Source organism: Ascaphus truei, chromosome 3, assembly GCF_040206685.1.
Source record: "Ascaphus truei isolate aAscTru1 chromosome 3, aAscTru1.hap1, whole genome shotgun sequence".
Taxonomy (NCBI): Eukaryota; Metazoa; Chordata; class Amphibia; order Anura; family Ascaphidae; genus Ascaphus; species Ascaphus truei.
In genome coordinates, this window is record NC_134485.1 from 1,444,887 (window position 1) to 1,468,493 (window position 23,607).

The 23,607-nt window shown below is 41.6% G+C and overlaps 1 protein-coding gene across 1 annotated transcript in view; it reads left to right on the forward strand.

The window, feature by feature from the left end:
- The window catches only part of LOC142491232 (vomeronasal type-2 receptor 26-like), a 118,777-nt gene that overhangs the window by 47,186 nt on the left and 47,984 nt on the right, over nucleotides 1–23,607 (forward strand). The window contains exon 3 of the mRNA XM_075593499.1: nucleotides 21,153–21,980. Coding sequence (XP_075449614.1) covers nucleotides 21,153–21,980 — 828 coding nt within the window. The remainder of the gene's footprint in view (nucleotides 1–21,152; nucleotides 21,981–23,607) is intronic.

Sequence of the window (23,607 nt, forward strand, 5' to 3'; positions counted from 1 at the left end):
CTGGGCCCAACCTCTTACCTGGTGACAGTAAGTCTGGGGTTTGGCTATCAAGTGTTAATAGCCCATACTTTGCACTGGCATCTGGTACTTGACAATATCCCGGCCACCCTAACACCTAGGGTCTCTGAGGCTTTTCAACACCGGACTTCTCTAGACACTGGGGAACCAACTTAGCAGGGTGCCCTATGAAGTACGGAGATGAAAAATCCCTCAGCTCATCCACCCTTAACACATTGACATGTTAATGTATTCATTGCCGGGCTGGCAGGAAAGGGTTCCTGCTTTTACATTTTAAAACATACTGAAACACATTTTATTTTTATATGTACCTTACATAGTTACATAGTTACATAGTAGATGAGGTTAAAAAAAGACTTCCGTCCATCATGTTCAACCTATGCAAAATTTAGACAACAGATATTTTATCATATATCTATACATATTGATCCAGAGGAAGGCAAACACAAAACCCCAGAGAAATATCGTCCAATGATATCTCATAAGGGGAAAAATAAATTCCTTCCCGACTCCAAGAATTGGCAATCGGATTAATCCCTGGATCAACAGCCTTCCCATATATACTTATTTGGTATATCCCTGTATACCTTTCTTATCTAAAAAGACGTCCAACCTTTTTTTGAAGAAATCTATTGTATCTGCCATCACAGTCTCCATGTGTAATAAATTCCACATTTTAACTGCCCTTACTGTAAAGAACCCTTACCTTTGTTGTTGGTGAAATCTCCTTTCCTCCAATCTTAAGGGATGCCCCCGAGTCCTTTGTACTGCCCTTGGGATGAATAGTTCTTTTGAAAGCTACTTATATTATCCCCGAATATATTTGTAGATAGTTATCATATCCCTTTTAGACGCCTCTTTTCTAATGTAAATAAATCTAATTTAGCTAGTCTCTCCTCATAAGTTAGATTGTCCATCCCCGTTATTAATTTGGTGGCTCTACTCTGCACTCTCTCTAGGTCCATAATGTCTTTTCTTAGGATTGGTGCCCAAAATTGTACTCCATATTCAAGGTGTGGTCTTACTAATGCTTTGTAAAGGGGCATAATTATGTTTACTTCCCTTCCATCCATTGCCCGTTCGACTTTAGCCCAACCTGAAAAAGTTCAATTTCTGACAACCCTCTGTTGTCTGTCCTTTAACCAGTTTTCAATCCAGGTCCAATTTGCTTTATTTTTTACACCAACCTGGCGTGTACTGACTGATATGTGTGCTTGATTTGAAGTGCTGGTTGTTTAAAGTGTGTGCAGTTAGAACCAGAAGCAGTTTGAACAAGAAAGTGGTTAAACAAGGTATAGTATACTGAAGTACAGTTTACTGTTAGTACTTATAAACTTCATAGTTGCTTGAATGAGCAGGATTGAAAATGCCACTCAATGCACATCTTGCCACATGTATGTGCACTTGGAGCTTCTGTTCCAAGGAGCATACCACTGTGGGAAGTGTGAGCGGGTGGTCTCTTTAGAGTCAGAGATTGCTGATCTGAAGAGGCAACTTGCAATATTGAGGGACATTGGCAATCTTGAAAGGGATTTAGAGCTCACTGATCAGGCCCTTGCTTCGACTAGTGGTGCAGATGGTGGCGCTGTTAGTGAGGAGCAGGTAGGTAGCTTGGTTGCTGTTAGTGAGGAGCAGGTGGGTAGCTGGGTGACAGTTAGAAGGGTAAGCAAGGGCAATAGGGAGTGGCAGGTTATTTCTGAGCTGACCCATCCCAATAGATTTGCCATGTTAATTGAAGATATTGGGAATGTCGGGCCAGAAATGGCAAGGCTGGGGGAGACTAATTCCTCTAGCAGCCAGTGGAATAGTTCCTCCAGCACAGAGGGGACTCAGGATGCTGAGATACAAAGAAAGATTGTGGCGGTAGGGGACTCCATTATTAGGAAGGTAGATAGGGCAATCTGTTGCCATGACCGCATGAACCGAACAGTTTGTTGACTCCCGGGTTCTCGGGTTCTGCACATTGCGGATTGGGTAGACAGATTGTTAGGGGGGGGGGGCTGGGATTGACCCAGCGGTCTTGGTACACGTTGGCACCAATGACAAAGTTAGAGAAAGATAATGGGTCCTAAAAAATGATTACGGGGATCTAGGCCAAAAGCTTAAGGCAAGGACCTCCAAGGTAGTATTTTCTGAAATACTACTAGTGCCATGCGCTACCACAGGGAGACAATCAGAGATCAAGGAGGTTAATGCATGGCTAAGAAAGTGGTGGAGGAAGGAGGGGTTTGGGTTTTTAGAGCACTGGGACTCCTTTTCTGAGAGGTGCCATCTATATTTTAGGGACGGATTGCACCTCAATGAAGAGGGATCTTCTGTGCTAGGGGGGAGAATGCTAAAAAGGTTGGAGGAGATTTTAAACTAGGATGGAGGAGGGAGGGGAATGAAACAGATAATGAACTAAATGGAATAGAGGAGGATACAAAGTGGTATGGAGCTAGAATGGGGGCAAGTGCGAGTTTGACAAGCAGCGAGTCACCCATAGTAAATGCTAGAAAACTTCTAAAGACTAAACCAAGTGGGCGCAGAAAGGAAGGAGCAGATAAGATAATAGTACAGGCTGAAAAAAAACTTAAATGCATGCTTGCTAATGCAAGAAGCCTGACAGATAAAATGGGGGAGCTTGAATTAATAGCTAAACAACAGAAAAAAGGCAGCGCTAATCAGAAAAATGGCCCGCAGCCTATGATATAACTCTGACCCCCCAGGTCAGATCTAAAGACAGGAATAAACGTTATATCTTTGGCGCTGGGTCAGAGACAGAAATGTATGTAGAATGTAATAACATATAATCATAAATATATTATACAACCAGTTGAAGGATGAACTCCGCTGGAACTCTTCCAATGAAGACGGTAGGTCATGCAATGAAAACAAAAACAAACATAGTGTGATACAGTAACTACAAAGACACACAACACTAAAAGACAAACAATTGCTGAGACAAATGACTGATATATAAAAAATATAACATTTAATACAATGTAAAACACTAGAAAATGAAGGGTCACGTCTGCACTGCAGCCACAGTAAAAATGCCCACTTACCAGACACTCAAAATATGCAGGCGGTGGATAAATCTGAGAGTATCCCCTCTCTTACGGGCCAAAACACGTGTCCTGACGCCTGGAATGGGGAACCCTCCCTGCCTTCTATACCGCAGACCTCCACACAATGAGTCCACCGGATTGTGTATTACGGGAGAGCCGTCGTCACGCGCGCTGCATCGTGGCAGGATCCACAACGACAGCAGCAGCCCAGCGGTGTAATACAGGTCCGGATCAGTGCAGCAGCCGCCGCAAACAGGAACCGCAACCGGGGGATGTCCGTGGAGTAGGTTAAGCCAATGTAGTGGATGCCGTGGTATCAGCTGTGCAAACGTAGACCACCCTACGTGTTTCGGAAGACTGCGCTTCCTTCCTCAGGGGTTAAAAAGTAGTTCCTTAGCCATGCAATGTCCACAAATAAATAGTCCCGAGTTAAAGGTATATGCAACCAATATGAGAGTGGACATGCGCAATGGTTCAATTACTTAATCACAGGTCTCAGCAACATAACAAAACAACATACAACATAACAAATACATGACACATACAAATGATGACAATAGACTAATAAAACTAATAAAAAATAACCACTAATCTTGGCTACCTATATAAAGAACAAGAAAAAGAGAAATTATGCAAAGAAATTATACATAGTATACAAATATTGACATGAATATCCCAATATTAATCCCCAAAGGGATATGCAGCTCATAAATAGGTGTTATACACCAAGGAATTCAATATCACAACACAGGGATCCTGATGAATGAAGCAATGTGTAATGGACAGTATGCAAACGGACAAGACATAAAGTATATGCGGACTGGTAGCCCACGAGTTGCCCCAAGCCAGACACAATGCACTATCAGACAATCAGCGTCTGGGACAAACTCGACCCACATAAAAAGTGACAAAACTATAATCGTATTAAAAATGTCTATGGTGTATCTTATATTATTATAGTGTGTGAGTGGTGTGATATAAAGTAAAAGTGACTCATATATATTATAAACCCTTTTATATGGATGAGATATTTACATAGTCACCTTGAATAAAGAACCCATATGTCTCTATTAAGAAAAACAAACAAAGTGGCCTAAAACCGTGATTTATTTATTAACTAAAAATGCCTTGATGTCGAACTCAATGTTGAGACCCAGAGGTGTCAGAGTCTTGAGCTCGTATATCCAGAATGACTCTTTTCTCCCTAGGAGGCTATTAATATTGCCTCCTCGCCAATTGGGTATGAGAGCCTCTATGGTCACACATTTCAGTCTGGTGGGGTCCCTGTTGTGTACCTGGAGAAAGTGATTAGACACATTATGTGTAATCAAACCTCTAGTGATATTGTACACATGTTCATACAGACGGCGTTTGATTGGCCTTGTAGTCATTCCCACATACTGCAGACCGCAGGGACAATCCAAAAGATAAATAACATTTGAAGTATTGCAATTAATATGTTGTTTAATATTATAGGTTTTGGAAGTGACATTGGAGGAGAATGCAGTGCTTTTTAGACTATATTTGCAGGCAGTGCATACACTGCAAGTGAAATAACCCTTGAGGCCGAAATTGCTAGAGGCTTTCTTCCGCACTAAAGGACAACTAGGTGCCAAATTGCGCCCTATATTAGGTGCTTTTGTGAACACTATATTTGGTCTTTTAGGTAGTATTTTTACTAAATCTTTGTCCTTCATAAGTATGGGACAATGTTTATATAAGATTTTTTTGATATTTGGGGCCATTGAGTTGTATTGGGTAATAAACGATATCCTTGAAGTTGTGTCACATTTCTTTTTGTACTGTAGAAGCACATCCCTATCTAGCAATTCGACCTCAGATATGGTCTGCTCCAATTCGTTTATTGGATACTTCCGATTAATAAATTTGTCTTTTAATTCTTGAGCTTGTATTTGAAACGTACTATTTTTTGAACTGTTCCTTTTTAACCTTATGAATTGACCTTTTGGTATGTTACTGATCCACGCATGGTTGTGATGGCTACTGGCGTGCAAATAATTATTGGCTTGAACGGATTTAAAAAAAAGTTTTAGTGTGCAGAATATTATTATCTATATATATGAATAAATCTTAAAACTCAATAGAAGTGTTACTGGATGTGAAAGTGAATTTAAGATTAAACAAATTGTTATTCATGTAATCTTGAAATGAAATTAACTCTAATGGGGTGCCTGACCAAATAAAGAAAATATCGTCGATGTAGCGCCGCCATAGGACCAAGTTCGCTCTGTAAGGACAGCCGGATCAGATAAATTTATCTTCCCAGCTGCCCATAAATAAATTAGCGTAACTAGGAGCGAACTTAGTACCCATGGCGGTGCCACATGTCTGTAAATAATATGATCCATTAAAATTAAAAAAATTATGTGATAAGATAAACTTTATACCCGTGACTAAAAAAGATTTGAGTGTAGCAGAAATTAAGGGATCACCATCTAATACCTGGCCAATAGCCTCACAACCCTGAACGTGGTCAATAACAGTGTACAGTGAAAACACATCTGCAGTAACTAAATAAAACTGTTGTTGCCATTGGATGTCTCTGAGGGTCTGCAGTATGTGGGTCGTATCTCTTAAATAGGATGGAAGCTTGGTGACACATGGCTTTAAGTGGAAATCTATGAATTCAGATAAATGGGAAGTTAATGATTGGATGCAGGATATGATCGGACGTCCCAGAGGGTTTTGTAAATCTTTGTGTATTTTGGGAATGATGTCAAATATGGGAATGATGGGATATTGGTTATATAGGAAATCGAACTCCTGCTTGGTCAAAACTTGTTGTTCCAAGCCTGTGTTCAGAAATTCCAATAATTGATGCTGGTATTCAGCAGTGGATTTTGAGGGGAGGAGTTGGTAAGTGGATACGTCTGTAAGGATACGTAATGTCTCCTGGACATAATAGCTCTTATCCATTATTACCACCCCCCCCCTTGTCTGTCGGCTTGATCACAATTGAATCACTCTCTCCAAGTACCTTCAAGATACCCTTTTCCTCAAGGCTTAAATTGTGTTTTTTAATTTAAATTTTTTTACTTTGTGTTTCTAAGTCATCTGTGACCATTTGTGAAAAAGTGCTTATGAACGGGCCACTCATAAACTTAGGAAAAAAAGTGGATGGGTTTTTAAATTTAGAGTAGGTGCCAGGTGCTGAACTGATAGGTAAATTATCATTAGTGTCCTGCTTGGAAACAATATAGCTTGCAAAATATTTCTTGAGACACAGCTTTCTAATAAACCGCTGTGTATCAACATATAGCTGAAAACTGCTCGGGCCTATTACCAGAGAGAAGGACAGACCCTTTGAAAGGACCTCCCTCTCTATATCCGTAATAGGATATTTACTAATATTAAATATATTGGTATAATGTGATGTTACCGTTTGTGAATTTTCCCTGTCTTGCTACCTCCTCTTGTTCCTCTACCGTGCTTTTTCTTTTTCTGTCTCTTGAGGTTCCCTCTCTCCCTAACAGGTCTTTGATCGCTTCCCTCGCATTCTGCTGTTCTCTGGTCTTTCTCCAGTCTAAAAAAGAAAAAGTAGGTTTGTCATCACGGTTACTGGTAGATGTCTGTTGTTCTAATTCAAAATCTACCAACGGTTGGTACTTGTAGCTATGATGATATTCCTCAAAGATGGAATCAATTTCCTTGTCCAGATGTATAATCTTGGGGACAGGTGAAGAGGGTTTTGATTTAACTGTGTTTTCTCTATATGATTTTGGCCGTGTATCAGATGTTTTGGGTTTCGGAGTGATAAACTGTACCGGATTAGAAGCTCTATCCTTAGTATCCGAGACAGTTTTTTTTATAATGATTAGGTATTTTGTGAGAGTAGTTCTTGGGAGTATTTTGAGCTTGGGCTTTTTGATCTTTATATTTCTCCTTATATTTTGTTTTTATCTTCCAGCTCCTATAGCAGCCAGTTTTATAGTCAATCCTATCCCTTTGGAACTTACTCTGCTTACTGGCAATGATATCCTTTTGCACACTGTCCATTTTACACTTAATTCTTTCTTCCACCACTGATAATTCACTATTAATTAATAGCTGCAAGGGAGCAGTATGACATCATAGGCATTACTGAAACATGGTGGGATGAAACTCATGACTGGACAGTTAATTTAGAGGGTTATTTTCCATCTAAATTCCTACTTACCTCCTCAAAGAAACAAATAAGGTTAGTTTGGCAAGATCTATCCTTCATAAATCCATGCTGACTATTACTAATAATTTTGTTTTCCATTAGGTATTCCTTAATATTATCCCGTATTACTGCTGTGGCAGACTTTATTCTAACAAATCACCGGTTTGTCCCTGGCTTGTTCCTGGAATGCGACACTGTTCACCCAGAGCATGCCGCATTCCAAGCCACGGGTCATGCCCGGCTGACGCGCGGTTGATGTGTTAATTGATAATGGTTCAGGATTTAATAGGCTGCAATGCTTCGCGTGTCCACCAGATGGCATAAATTCATGAATTGTAATGCAGTATATATATATATATATATATATACATACTGTATAACAACAACCCCTATAACCCCTAACATACAGTACTGTACACATACAGTACTGTATATGCACATCAATGATAATATGGGCCGGCGGGGGCGAGATGTGTTTGCAGCAGAGAGAGATCCGCTGCTCTCTCTGCGCAAACATCGGCACATTAAAAATTATTTAAAATACATTTTTATTCATAGTGTAGATGTGTAGGGGGTCTCGGGAGCTGAACCGCGTTGGTTTCAGGTCGGGGGACCCCCTGCTTCCCGAGATACAGACCCTTTTATGAGGTGCTGGTATCCCTCTGCATTTCAAGGTCCAGATCACGTGACCGCGGCCTGTAAACCAAGCAGAGGGATACCGGCACCCCCTAAAGGGGCCTGTATCTCGGGGAGCAGGGGGTACCTGGACCTGAAACCAAAACGTTTCTGCTCCAGAGACCCTCTGCACATCTACAGTATGAATAAAACACATATATGTATAAACACTCATTCCTTACCTTTGCGGCTATGTGCTACGGTAACGAAGCAGCATTTCTGTATTTTTTATAATATTGTACAGTGAGCAAGGGGTTCCCTGAGTAAGAAATCAAAACTCAGGGGACCCCCTGCTCCTGCACAATATTATTAAAATACAGAATTGCTGCTTCATTACCATAGCTGATAGCCGCTAAGGCAATGAAGGGGTTAACCCACCGTGCCCGCTTTATTGTCGGTAGCGGGTATTGGTGAAGGGGGTATTTGGCCCTTGGTGTGAGTTTAGGACTTGCGGGGGGGTTGCGGGTGCACTTAACCCCTTCACGACCGTAGCAGTTAATACCGCTACGGTCATGAAGGGGTTAACCCCTCCCACAACCCCCCGCAAGCCCTAAACAACCACCGTTGGGGCTAATACCCCCTTCACCCACCCCGCTACCCACAATAAAAAAAACTCACACACAGCAGCCGCCCAAGAAATAAATAAATAAATCTAAATAAATAAATAAATACATGAATATAAATAAATACATTTAAAATACATTTTTATTCATAGTGTACATGTGCAGGGGGTCTCCGGAGCTGAAGCGCATTGGTTTCAGGTCGGGGGACCCCCTGCTTCCCGAGATACAGCCCCCTTTATGATGTGCCAGTATCCCTCTGCATTTAAAGGTCCCGATCACGTGACCGTGGCATGTAAACCAAGCAGAGGGATACCGGCACCCCCTAAAGGGGCCTGTATCTCGGGGAGCAGGGGGTCCCCGGACCTGAAACCACAGCGGTTCCGCTCCGGAGACCCTCTGCACATCTACAGTATGAATAAAACACACACATCAATAAAGAATCGTTCCTTACCTTTGCGGCTATGTGCTATGGTAACGAAGCAGCATTTCTGTAATTTTAATAATATTGTACAGTGAGCAGGAGGTTCCCTAAGCCAGAAATCAAAACTCAGGGGACCCCCTGCTCCTGCACAATATTATTAAAAATACAGAAATGCTGCTTCATTACCATAGCTGATAGCCGCTAAGGCAATGAAGGGTTAAGGCAGAATAGCATGTATATTGGGGACATTTTATTTGCCCCCAATAAACATTGCAATAAACAACATACAGTACACCCCCTGTGTATTTAAAATACATAAACAATGAATACATTACATACATATTTTTAATGTGTGTGTTAAACCTCCCTGCCTTGACTGTAATCTATGTAAAAAACCCTCCCCCTATTGTGTGTGTTAAACCTCCCTGCCTTGACTGTAATCTATGTAAAACTCCCTCCCCCTATTGTGTCTGTTAACATTCCCTGCCATGACTGTAATCTGTGTAAAGCCCCCTCCCCCTATTGTGTCGGTTAAATCTCCCTGGCCTGTGTTTCTGTGAGTGCAGTGTATGTAAATGTGGGGAGGGGGAGGGGGATCACGTGTAAATATAATGCAGCGCCTCACTGCCAATGGCCTAACCACACCCACACCCACTCACTACCCACTACCCACCTGCCCATGGCCCCTCCGTTGCTGCAAAACAGAGACAAAAATTAAAACATCCAAATTAATGTCCCCTAACCCCTTAATCACCATAGCGGTTATTAACCGCTACAGTCATTAAGGGGTTAACCCACCCTCACCCACCACTCGAGATGCCTACATACCCTCCCACACTAACCCCCCACCCTGTCAGGCCTAACCACCCTCACCCTCACCCACTACCCACAAGGGAGGCCTACCCACACACCGTTGGGGAAACCCCCCCCCCACCCCCAGTACCCACAATAAAAACAATACACAGGCCCACAATAAACATCATTATATTTATTAAATACATTACCCACCCCCTGTGCCTTCCCATAAATACAAGATTTATCCTTTTACAAACAGGGTTCATAACGCAGCCCCACACGAGTCCCCGGTGGGCTGGCGGGGCACCTGGACAGACCTACAGGGTACCAGTAGACCTTTTAAACAGGTTTTGGAGGCCTGCTGGTGGGTTGCGCCAGCACCATGGCCCCTAGGTGGTCTCCTTGGGTCACCGTGGGCCACAATTGGATCCCCACGGTAGGCCCGCGGATGTCTGGGAGCCCCGGGTCAGACCCACAGGTGTCTGCGGGACCTCGGGTGGTTCCCACGGGGGTCTTGGGAACTCTTGAGTGCTCACTACGGGTCTGCGGTGCCCCCACAGAAGTGGGACCACACATCATCATCCCCGCACCTACGGGTTGGCAGTGCCCCCACAAAAGTGGGACCACACAGCTTCATCCCCGCAGACTATGGGTCGGCGGTGCCCCCACAGATGTGAGGCCACCACTTCATCCCGCATGTGTCACCCGTGGAACCACCAGCCTGATACCCGTGGGGTACCCGAGGAGATCCACAGGTGGTCTCCAGCGGTCCCACGCAGAACCACGGAACAAACCCTGAATGTAAAAAAAATAAACCTGGCCTATACATTCAATACATACACCCCACCCCCCAACACCTACAGTACAATAATGTGCAAAATAACTATTATCCAGATATGGATAATAGATTAATTGCCCATTATTAAAAACATTAACTAGCATATTCAAATAAATAAAGTACTACTGACCTCATCAATACGAAGTGTCCGTCGCCAGCAACATCCTTGTCTTGCCCACAAAATACATAGCAAATACAAAGCCAATACATTGCAATTACATTCAGATATCAATTAACCCCTTAAACACCTTATCAGATAATAACCGCAAAGGTAATTAAGGGGTTAAGCCACACTGGCCCGATACCCACCTTTCACCCATGAATTTGTACAGTGGCTTCATCATGCAACTATATATATATATATATATATATACATAGGTGAGACAGGGCAGGGGCTAAACAAGAGAATGAACCTGCATCGCCACAGCATCACACGCGGTACAAGAGACAGTCCTGTTGGCGAACATTTCTCTGACTCTGGCCATAAGATGAACGATCTGAGGGTTGCCATACCCAAAGGTAATCTTAAAACCCCGAAAGAGAGACGGTTGCATGAATACAAATTTATGCAACTGTTCGGGACACTTAGCAGTGGCCTAAACAGAGATCAAAATTTTATGAGTCATTACTGACACTAGTGAACTCTCGTCCCATGAGCGCTAAAGGCCATGTCTGTACATACTGTGCTATATGTATGCACACACAGCTGTCTCTCACACATACTAATACTCCTTGTTTTTCCATCCCTATACACCAATAGGGACCACTTAGTATCCACACACACTTTTAGTTGTGCTACAAACTCTCACATTTCCACACCCACCCACACCATTTATATCCACTCCCACTCCACACACACCTTGTGTAAAGCACTGTATATACTGTGGGCTCTCCATTCATTTTTATTCACACTGACACACACACACTCTTTCTTCACTTGCTTTCAGTAACCTTTTAACACCTCTAGCCATAAAACACATCCACATCTGGGGGAAGGACAAGCACAGATAACATTCCAAGAGACACTGTTTTTAAGTATACCTTTTGCTTCATTCATTGTAACATCGCCGGAAGAAGAGATCAGTGTATCTCGAAAGCTCGCACAAATTAAAGCATTTCGTTAGCCACAGAACGGTATCATCTATTTATTTTTTGATTATTGAAGCTCGGCTAACACAGTACTGATACCTCTACATGTATATATATATATATATATATATATATATATATATATATATATATATATATATATATATATATATATATATACACACAGATATATATATATATATATATATATATATATATATATATATATATATATATATATATATATATATATATATACAGTATATACACACACATGATGAACCAATATACAAATAAATGTAGAAGGGTTATCAAAACCATACTGTACTACAAATAACACTTCTCCATACAGACACACTACATTACAATGAATTTCCTTTAATAATCCTAACTGATCTTACAATCTAAATCATCAAATGCCAATGAAACACCTCACATTCCAATCAATACATTGCATTTACATTGTATAAATGATGCATAAAATCTATGCACCATATACATTCTGCAAATGAATGTTAACAATATCATTGCAAGCAAAATACAAATACCTCCAAACAAGTAAACTATTTTAACCAATCAAGTAAACAAAAATCCATTAGCGATCATTACTTACATCCCTAAACAATTGACAGTCCATCCTGAACAATGAAACAATTAACTAATTCACGCCCGGAACAGAACAATTTAGCATGTGAAAAAATATAAGTACCAACCAGAATACAAACTTTAAAACCAAGGCTATCCCTGAACACAAGCACACAATACAATACCAAGGATTACATCTATCTAATTTTAAAATACTTTAAACACACAATAAAGCATAGCAGCATACACAAATTAATTTAAAACACATCAAATCAAGCTTTTAAAACAACATCACTTCTTACCCTGTATGTATATATCTCTCTAGACATATATACATACATACATACAGTGGCAAGAAATGATATACCACAAAAAAAAAAAATACACATGTTAAAAAAGCTTTTAAAAAAATTAACAAGTTAAATAAAATACATTTCTTTAGTTCACTTACCATTACTTGGCCCCACCGACTCCCATTGCGCAGCTTACTCACGAACCAATCCACCAGGTACAAGAACCCATAAAATAATAAACCATAAAAAAAAAAACATTAAACTAAAAATCCAAATCAATACACGGGTCTTCAAATTGTAATCCATCTTCATCTGTATTCTTCTTTCTTCTATCTCCTTCCGGGCGGGGCGGGGTCTTCTTTCCATCTTCGGCCACGCCCTTGTCTTCTTTCTTCTCCGGAGGTCCTTCCTCCGCGGCGTCTGGCTTCAAAATGAGACGACATAGGCTTTTAAAGGCCTATGACGTCACATTTTCGTCACGGTTCCCATGGTCCTGATTGGGCTGTGAAAACCATGTGTTTTGGCCGATAAAAAATAAAAATGATGACGTCACTTAAAGGCAATGAAAGCACAGCCAATCAGAATGGCTTTGCTTCAATTGCCTTTAAGATGACGTCATTAAAAGACACATGGCCGTCCACACATGGTACGGTAGCCAATCAGAGCGTGGGAACTCCATCCCTACTCTGATTGGCTCTAGTATACCATGTGACAGAGGTTTGGGGGAGAAAGGATGAGACGTCAATGAAAACCTGTCACATGGTACTAGAGCCAATCAGAGTAGGGATGGAGTTCCCACGCTCTGATTGGCTACCGTACCATGTGTGGACGGCCATGTGTCTTTTATGTGACGTCATATGCCTTTAAAAGCCTATGTCGTCTCATTTTGAAGCCAGACGCAGCGTAGGAAGGATCTCCGGAGAAGAAAGAAGACAAGGGCATGGCCGAAGGCGGGAAGAAGACCCCGCCCGGAAAAAGAAAGAAGAAAGAAGAATACAGATGAAGATGGATTACAATTAGAAGACCCGTGGATTGATTTGGATTTTTAGTTTAATGTTTATTTTTTTATGGTTTATTATTTTATGGGTTCCTGTGCCTGGTGGATTGGTTCGTGAGTAAGCTGCACAATGGGAGTCGGTGGGGCCAAGTAATGGTAAGTGAACTAAAGAAATGTATTTTATTTAACTTGTTAATTTTTTTAAAAGCTTTTTTAACATGTGTATTTTTTTTTTGTGGTATATCATTTCTTGCCACTGTATGTATGTATGTATATATGTCTAGAGAGATATATACATACAGGGTAAGAAATGATGTTGTTTTAAAAGCTTGATTTGATGTGTTTTAAATTAATTTGTCTATGCTGCTAAGCTTTTTTGTGTGTTTAAAGTATTTTAAAATTAGATAGATGTAATCCTTGGTATTGTATTGTGTGCTTGTGTTCAGGGATAGCCTTGGTTTTAAAGTTTGTATTCTGGTTGGTACTTATATTTTTTTACATGCTAAGTTGTTCTGCTCCAGGCGTGAATTAGTTAATTGTTTCATTATTCGGGATGGACTGTCAATTGTTTAGGGATATAAATAATGATTGCTAATTGATTTTTGTTTACTTGATTGGTTAAAATAGTTTACTTGTTTGGAGGTATTTGTATTTTGCTTGCAATGATATTGTTAACATTCATTTGCAGAATGTACTGTATATGGTGTATAGATTTTATGCATCATTTATACAATGTAAATGCAATGTATTGATTGGAATGTGAGGTGTTTCATTGACATTTGATGATTTAGATTGTAAGATCAGTTAGGATTATTAAAGGAAATTCATTGTAATGTAGTGTGTCTGTATGGAGAAATGTTATTTGTAGTACAGTATGGTTTTGATAACCCTTCTACATTTCTACATTTATTTGTATATTGGTTCATCATGTGTGTGTATATACTGTGTATATACTGCACCGACACACTTTATTCGAGCAAATACCCAGTATGTACCTGGCAGATACCTGGAATGCGCCGCTCCTCACCTCTGACAAGCCCCGTTGCGTTTGCCTTCCCAGCCTGGGTTCATGCCTGGCTGACGGGCGGCTGATCTGTTAAATGATAATGATTAGGATTTAATAGGCTGCAATGCTTCGCGTGTCTACCAGATGGCATAAATTCATGAATTGTAATGCAGTATATATATATATACTGTGCAGTATTGCAGCCAGCGGGAATAAAATGCTTCAATCCCTGCCTAGAAAATACCTCAATGCACTCGGGCAGAAAACAGTCACAAACCTCAATACACCCGGGTATACCCGAATTCGTGGGACTAGCCGAGCTCGAATAAAGTGTGTCGCCAGTGTATATATAGCCAGTATATACTGTGTATATACTGTGTATATATAAATAGCCATTTGTACAGTGGCTTCATCATGCAACTATATATATATATATATATATATATATATATATATATATATATATATATATATATATTTGCATGATGAAGCCACTGTACAAATTCATGGGTGAAGGGTGGGTATCGGGCCAGTGTGGCTTAACCCCTTAATTACCGTTGTGGTTATTATCTGATAAGGTGTTTAAGGGGTTAATTGATATCTGAATGTAATTGCAATGTATTGGCTTTGTATTTGCTATGTATTTTGTGGGCAAGACAAGGATGTTGATGGCGACGGACACTTCGTATTGATGAGGTCAGTAGTACTTTATTTATTTGAATATGCTAGTTAATGTTTTTAATAATGGGCAATTAATCTATTATCCATATCTGGATAATAGTTATTTTGCACATTATTGTACTGTAGGTGTTGGGGTGGGGGGTGTATGTATTGAATGTATAGGCCAGGTTTATTTTTTTTACATTCAGGGTTTGTTCCGTGGTTCTGCGTGGGACCTCTGGAGACCACATGTTGATCTCCTCGGGTATCCCACGGGTATCAGGCTGGTGGTTCCATGGGTGACATATGTGGGGATGAAGCGGTGGCCTCACATCTGTGGGGGCACCGCCGACCCGTAGTCTGCAGGGATGAAGCTGTGTGGTCCCACTTCTGTGGAGGCACCGTGGACCAGTAGTGAGCACTTGTGAGTTCCCCAGACCCCTGTGGGAACCACCTGAGGCCCAGCAGACACCTGTGGGTCTGACCCGGGGCTCCCAGACATCCGCGGGCCTACCGTGGGGACCAAATTGTGGCCCACGGTGAACAAGGAGACCACCTGGGGGCCATGATGCTGGCGGGACCCACCAGCAGGCCTCCAGAACCTGTATAAAAAGGGCTGCTGGTACCCTGTAGGTCTGTCCAGGTGCCCGCCAGCCCACCGGGGACTCGCGTGGGGCTGCATTATGAACCCTGTTTGTAAAAGGATAAATCTTGTATTTATGGGAGGGCACAGGGGGTGGGTAATGTATTTAATAAATATAATGATGTTTATTGTGGGCCTGTGTATTGTTTTTATTGTGGGTACTGGGGGTGGAGGGGGGGTTTCCCCAACGGTGTGTGGGTAGTCCTCCCTTGTGGGTAGTGGGTGAGGGTGAGGGTGGTTAGGCCTGACGGGGTGGGGGGTTAGTGTGGGAGGGTATGTAGGCGTCCTGAGTGGTGGGTGAGGGTGGGTTAACCCCTTAATCACTATAGCGGTTAATAACCGCTATGGTGATTAAGGGGTTAGGGGACATTAATTTGGATGTTTTCATTTTTGTCTCTGTTTTGCAGCAGCAGAGGGGCCATGGGCAAGTGGGTAGTGTGTAGTGAGTGGGTGTGGGTGTGGTTAGGCCATTGGCAGTGAGGCTCTGCATTATATTTACACGTGATCCCCCTCCCCCTCTCCACATTTACATACACTGCACTCACAGAAACACAGGCCAGGGAGATTTAACCGACACAATAGGGGGAGGGGGCTTTACACAGATTAAAGTCATGGCAGGGAAGCTTAACAGACTCAATAGGGGGAGGGAGTTTTACATAGATTACAGTCAAGGCAGGGAGGTTTAACACACACAATAGGGGGAGGGTTTTTTACATAGATTACAGTCAAGGCAGGGAGGTTTAACACACACATTAAATATATGTATGTAATGTATTTATTGTTTATGTATTTTAAATACACAGGGGGTGTACTGTATGTTGTTTATTGCAATGTTTATTGGGGGCAAATGAAATGTCCCCAATAAACATGCTATTCTGCCTTAACCCTTCATTGCCTTAGAGGCTATCAGCTATGGTAATGAAGCAGCATTTCTGTATTTTTAATAATATTGTGCAGGAGCAGGGGGTCCCCTGAGTTTTGATTTCTGGCTCAGGGAACCCCCTGCTCACTGTACAATATTATTAAAATTACAGAAATGCTGCTTCGTTACCATAGCACATAGCCGCAAAGGTAAGGAACGATTCTTTATTGATGTGTGTGTTTTATTTAAACTGTAGATGTGCAGAGGGTCTCTGGAGCGGAACCGCTGTGGTTTCAGGTCCGGGGACCCCCTGCTCCCCGAGATACAGGCCCCTTTAGAGGGTGCCGGTAACCCTCTACTTGGTTTACAGGCCGCGGTCACGTGATCAGGACCTTTAAATGCAGAGGGATACCGGCACCTCATAAAGAGGGCTGTATCTCGGGGAGCAGGGGGTCCCCCGACCTGAAACCAACGCGCTTCAGCTCCGGAGACCCCCTGCACATGTACACTATGAATAAAAATGTATTTTAAATGTATTTATTTATATTCATGTATTTATTTATTTATTTAGATTTATTTATTTATTTTTTGGGCGGCTGCTGTGTGTGAGATTTTTTTATTGTGGCTAGCGGGGGTGGGTGAAGGGGGTATTAGCCCCAATGGTGGTTGTTTAGGGCTTGGGGGGATAGTGGGAGGGGTTAACCCCTTCATGACCGTAGCGGTATTAACTGCTACGGTCGTGAAGGGCTTAAGTGCACCAGCAACCCCCCCGCAAGTTCTAAACTCATACCAAGGGCCAAATACCCCCTTCAACCACCCCCGCTACCCACAATAAAGCGGGCACGGTGGGTTAACCCTTCATTGCCTTAGCGGCTATCAGCTATGGTAATGAAGCAGCATTTTTGTATTTTTAATAATATTGTGCAGGAGCAGGGGGTCCCCTGAGTTTTGATTTCTGGCTCAGGGAACCCCCTGCTCACTGTACAATATTATTACAAATATAGAAATGCTGCTTCGTTACCGTAGCACATAGCCGCAGAGGTAAGGAACGAGTGTTTATATATATATGTGTTTTATTCATACTGTAGATGTGCAGAGGGTCTCCGGAGCAGAAACGTTTTGGTTTCAGGTAGGGGGACCCCCTGCTCCCCGAGATACAGGCCCCTTTAGGGGGTGCCGGTATCCCTCTGCTTGGTTTACAGGCCGCGGTCACGTGATCGGGACCTTTAAATGCAGAGGGATACCGGCACCTCATAAAGGGGTCTGTATCTCGGGGAGCAGGGGGTCCCCCGACCTGAAACCAACGCGGTTCAGCTCCGGAGACCCCCTGCACATCTACACTATGAATAAAAATGTATTTCAAATGTATTTATTTATATTCATTTATTTATTTATTTAGATTTATTTATTTATTTTCTGGGCGGCTGCTGTGTGTGAGTTTTTTTATTGTGGGTAGTGGGGGTGGGTGAAGGGGGTATTAGCCCCAACGGTGGTTGTTTAGGGCTTGCGGGGGGTTGCGGGAGGGGTTTACCCCTTCATGACCGTAACGGTATTAACTGCTATGGTCGTGAAGGGGTTAAGTGCACCCGCAACCCCCCCGCAAGTCCTAAACACACACCAAGGGCCAAATACCCCCTTCACCCTCCCCCGCTACCCACAATAAAGCGGGCACGGTGGGTTAACCCCTTCATTGCCTTAGCGGCTATACGCTATGGTAATGAAGCAGCATTTCTGTATTTTTAATAATATTGTGCAGGAGCAGGGGGTCCCTTGAGCATTAATTTCTGGCTCAGGGACCCCCTGCTCACTGTACAATATTATTAAAATACAGAAATGCTGCTTCGTTACCGTAGCACATAGCCGCTAAGGTAAGGAACGAGTGTTTATTTATATATGTTTTTTATTCATACTGTAGATGTGCAGAGGGTCTCCGGAGCAGAAACGTTTTGGTTTCAGGTCGGGGGACCCCCTGCTCCCCGAGATACAGGCCCCTTTTGGGGGTGCCGGTATCCCTCTGCTTGGTTTACAGGCCGCGGTCATGTGATCGGGACCTTTAAACGCAGAGGCATACCGGCACCTGATAAAGGGGTCTGTATCTTGGGGAGCAGGGGGTCCCTCGACCTGAAACCAATGCGGTTCAGCTCCGGAGACCCCCTGCACATCTACACTATGAATAAAAATGTATTTTAAATGATTTTTAATGTGCCGATGTTTGCGCAGAGAGAGCAGCAGATCTCTCTCTGCTGCAAACACATCTCGCCCCGCCGGCCCATATTATCATTGTTGTGCATATACAGTACTGTATGTGTACAGTACTGTATGTTAGGGGTTATTGGGGTTGTTGTTATACAGTATATATATATATACAGTATATATATACTGCATTACAATTCATGAATTTATGCCATCTGGCGGACACTCGAAGCATTGCAGCCTTTTAAATCCTCAACCATTATAAATTAACACATCAGCCGCGCATCAGCCGGGCATGACCCCTGGCTTGGAACGCGGCATGCTCCAAGTGAATAGTGTCGCATTCCAGGTACCTGCCAGGTACAAACCGGTGATTTGTTAGAATAAAGTGTGTCGCAGCAGTAGGTGTGAGTAAAGCGTAAGTTTATATGATTGTTGTTAATGTATTCAAAAAACATTTTCAGGGTTTCTTCTGATCCCTTCTAAATAATAACTACGTCATCGATATATCTATGCCAGAGCACAAGATTCGCGCCGAAGATGTTATTTGACCATATGAAATGGTCTTCCCACCAACACATAAATAGGTTGGCGTAACTCGGCGCGAATCTTGAGCCCATGGCAGTGTCCCTTGTTTGCAAATAATATTTACCATTGAACCAGAAGGAATTATGCCCTAGGATGAATCTAATTCCCTAATTCAATTTGTGATTCCTTGAGATCTCCACACTTGGCAAGCCATATTGGATGGCGTCACATCCCTGCACAAGATCAATACATGTGTATAGGGATGTGACGTCACATGTGGCCAGTATGTAATTCTCCTCCCAGTTGACTTGCCCCAAAATTTGTAGGACTTGTGTTGTATCGCGCAATAAAGACTGCATATTTTTTTACATAGGGTTGTAATAAAATGTCAATATATTCACTGAGATTTTGCGTGAAGGACCCAATGCCCGATATTATGGGTCTACCTGGGAGTCTACTGGTGTCTTTGTGTATTTTTGGGATGTAGTAAAACACTGGTGTAACTGGTTGTAATACATTGATATAATCATATTCCTTCTTGTTTAAAATTCCCAGTGCCAAACCTCCATCTAGGAAGGATTTCATTTGGCTGGAAAATTATTTTACTGGATTATTGGTTAAACTTTTATATGTGGTAACATCACTTAGCAATCTATTGGATTCATCCATGTAGTCCTCCAAATTTAAGATAACAATTGCCTGTAAGATCCATGCATGGAAACGCAGCTTCTCCATGCAGTTCTTACAGGCGGCTTCTTTTTCTTCCAGCTTTCGCGCTTTACAAGTTTAAGCACGATAGCAGGGAGGGGAAAAGCAGTTGGCGCGATCAGGCAGATTTTTGCAAAAATGTTTCAATCAGGCGCAAAAATGCGCTGCTTAGTTCATAGCTCCCATAAATCTTTTACTGTGATTGCATTATATGTGAATACATTACTATAGGATACAGTGTGTTTGCATTCTATGTGAATACATTACAATAGAATAATGTGATTGCATCATATATGAATACATTACAATAGGATACTGTGATTGCATCATATATGAATACATTACAATAGGATACTGTGTTTGCATTCTATGTGAATACATTACAATAGAATAATGTGATTGCATCATATATGAATACATTACAATAGGATACTGTGTTTGCATTATATGTGAATACATTACCATAGGATACTGTGATTGCAATATATGTGAATGCATTACAATAGGATACTGTGATTGCATTATATGTGAATACATTACTATAGGATACAGTGTGTTTGCATTATACTGTATGTGAATACATTACTATAGGATACAGTGTGTTTGCATTATATGTGAATACATTACAATAGGATACTGTGATTGCATTATATGTGAATACATTACCATAGGATACTGTGATGTTTATGATAGAGAATATGGCATGTTATTTGAGTGCCGCATCCAAGCTGTGCCGCAGTTTATATGTAATTCATATTTGTCTTTATTTGGCTGGGAATAACACATACTTTCAGCACATTACCTTCTTATTTTTTAAACTGATCCATTTGGATCTTCCTTTTGGACAGCTCATTATTCACTAAAGTTGCAGCATTAAAACTAGAGATGCGCGTAATATTTTTCCAGAAAATGTACACTAGAATACACTGTGTATGTGGATATGTTAAATTATACTCAGTATAGATTTTTACTGCAGCATATATATTGTTTTTTTTCTATCAAATTACAGACTCCTACTTTATTCTATTTACTGATAGAGATGTGGAATATTTGTTTCCCACAGGTCAGCTATGGGTCAATGGATCCAATCTTCAATGACCGGTTACAGTTCCCATACCTCTTTCGGACGGTCCCCAATGAGCGCAATCAGCATCAAGCAATCGTCCAGCTGCTCCAACAATTTGGCTGGACCTGGGTGGGGATCCTGGCTTCAGACGATGACAATAGTCAAACAGGAAGCCAAGAACTGAAAGACCTGATTACCAGCAGTGGCGGCTGTGTGGCATTTCTACACGTAATTTCTAAAAAAGACAACTTCCTGTCAGACACTTTACAAGATATTACATATTCCGTAGCAAATTCCTCTGCCAGAGTGGTGATAAGCTATTGTGCAAGAGATATTCTAGAGGAATTTATGAAGCGTTATTTACTTGCAGATCAGCCAGTGAAGGTTTGGATTATTTCAGCCTCTGTGTCGTATTTTACTAATTATATTCCACCTGCACTTTGTAGGGTCTTAAATGGATCGTTATCCTTCTCAGTACATAAAGGAGAGATTCCCGGATTTAAGGATTTCTTGATTAATTGGAGCCCATATAAAGATCCAGATGATTTTGTGTTGAGAGATTTCTGGATGAAGTCATTTAATTGTGTTCCTATTAATTCTATACATTTGAGCTTTGTTTTAATGTTCCCTAATTGCACAGGGAATGAAACACTGCAATCCCTTCCTCCTCACGTGTATGATGTAGAGAATTTCAGAATGACATACAGTATTTACACAGCAGTCCATGCGCTGGCTCAGGCTTTGCATGTCCTGTTCTCAGTTGACTCCTCTCTGTATTCCGTGGCTGACAAAGCCAGTCTGAAAAACACTTTACATCCGTGGCAGGTACGTGTGCGTTTTTGTCTGTGTAACGTGCGAAAATCATGTAAATCCTAAATTGTATTCCATACTAAATACTCTCCTAGACTAAGGGGGTAATTCTATATATGCTGAAGCGGACATTTGGGACACTTTGGATGGAAATCCGCTTTGGACCAAACTTTTGCTTTGGCGTATGTAGAATAAATGCCCTAATATTGCTCACAGTACCAGTCGGGTACAAAGTGTACAGCTGCGCAAGCCTTTATTCTAAAGCCTCGAACGGCGTACCACTCTGAATACCGGGTCATGACGAGCTATGTTTTCCAACCGTATAGCAAATGACTCGGGTTTCTATCGGTTTTCTATCGTGCGCAGAATACATCTATCGGGCGCAGAAAATTGCATTTTACCGTTGTCTGCAATACCGTCTAGAAACTCAAGTGGGCGATCGCGAGCTGTTGTCTTAAAAGTCTAATAGCAATTCAACGTACAGTACAGTACAGGCGTACAGTTCTGCAAGTCTGTGTGTGTGTGTGTCTCTGTGTGTGTGTGTGTGTGTGTGTGAACAGTAATTGTAATTTGAAGATTTATATTTGAAGCAGAGATTAACGTTACGAGTTCATACTGTATACAGTAGTCTGAGGCTCCTTAGCCATACACATACAAAATATGAGGACACATACTGTACTGTATACAGGATACTGAAGGGAAAAGAAGAAAAGTATTACAAAAATATAACGTTGCGTCGTGTTCCGAACATAAAATATTTTTTCCGCTCATGCGGTCTGGAACCTTGTTGAAACGCACACTGTATGAGTGTCAACACATTTCACATAATGGTTCCTTCAAGAAGGCTACAAGAATGTTCATGAATGGCTCGGGGGGGGGGGTTGATAAGCAGTTGTATTACCGTTGTCTTGTTACTGTAGTAATACTTTGCGTGCGAGCTGGGTGGGGGGTGGGGATGTGATGATACGCATATGCGTTTCAACAAGGTACCATGAGACACGCACGCGTGCGCCTAGCTGCTCACCAATTGTTCAGTATCTACTGTAGAAGCTGCTCAGCCAATCAAATTGTTGGACTACATTTTCTAGAATTGTGAATAAAATCGTAGAACTAAATAACCCTGAGCAAAGCGATTTATTACAGGAGACCGGACCGATCCGCAGTAACTGATAACTTGTCTGTGCGCAGAATGTACTGATATTTAAAAAAAAGAATAAAATACGGCAGCTTGATCTGCAGGAAGTGTAAGTAATACACGTAGTGTAATACAGGTAGTGTAATACAGGTAGTGTAAGTAATACACGTAGTGTAATACAGGTAGTGTAAGTAATACACGTAGTGTAATACAGGTAGTGTAAGTAATACACGTAGTGTAATACAGGTAGTGTAAGTAATACACGTAGTGTAATACAGGTAGTGTAAGTAATACACGTAGTGTAATACAGGTAGTGTAAGTAATACACGTAGTGTAATACAGGTAGTGTAAGTAATACACGTAGTGTAATACAGGTAGTGTAAGTAATAAACTTAGTGTAATACAGGTAGTGTAATACAGGTAGTGTAAGTAATACACTTAGTGTAATACAGGTAGTGTAAGTAATACACGTAGTGTAATAAAGCTAGTGTAATACAGGTAGTGTAA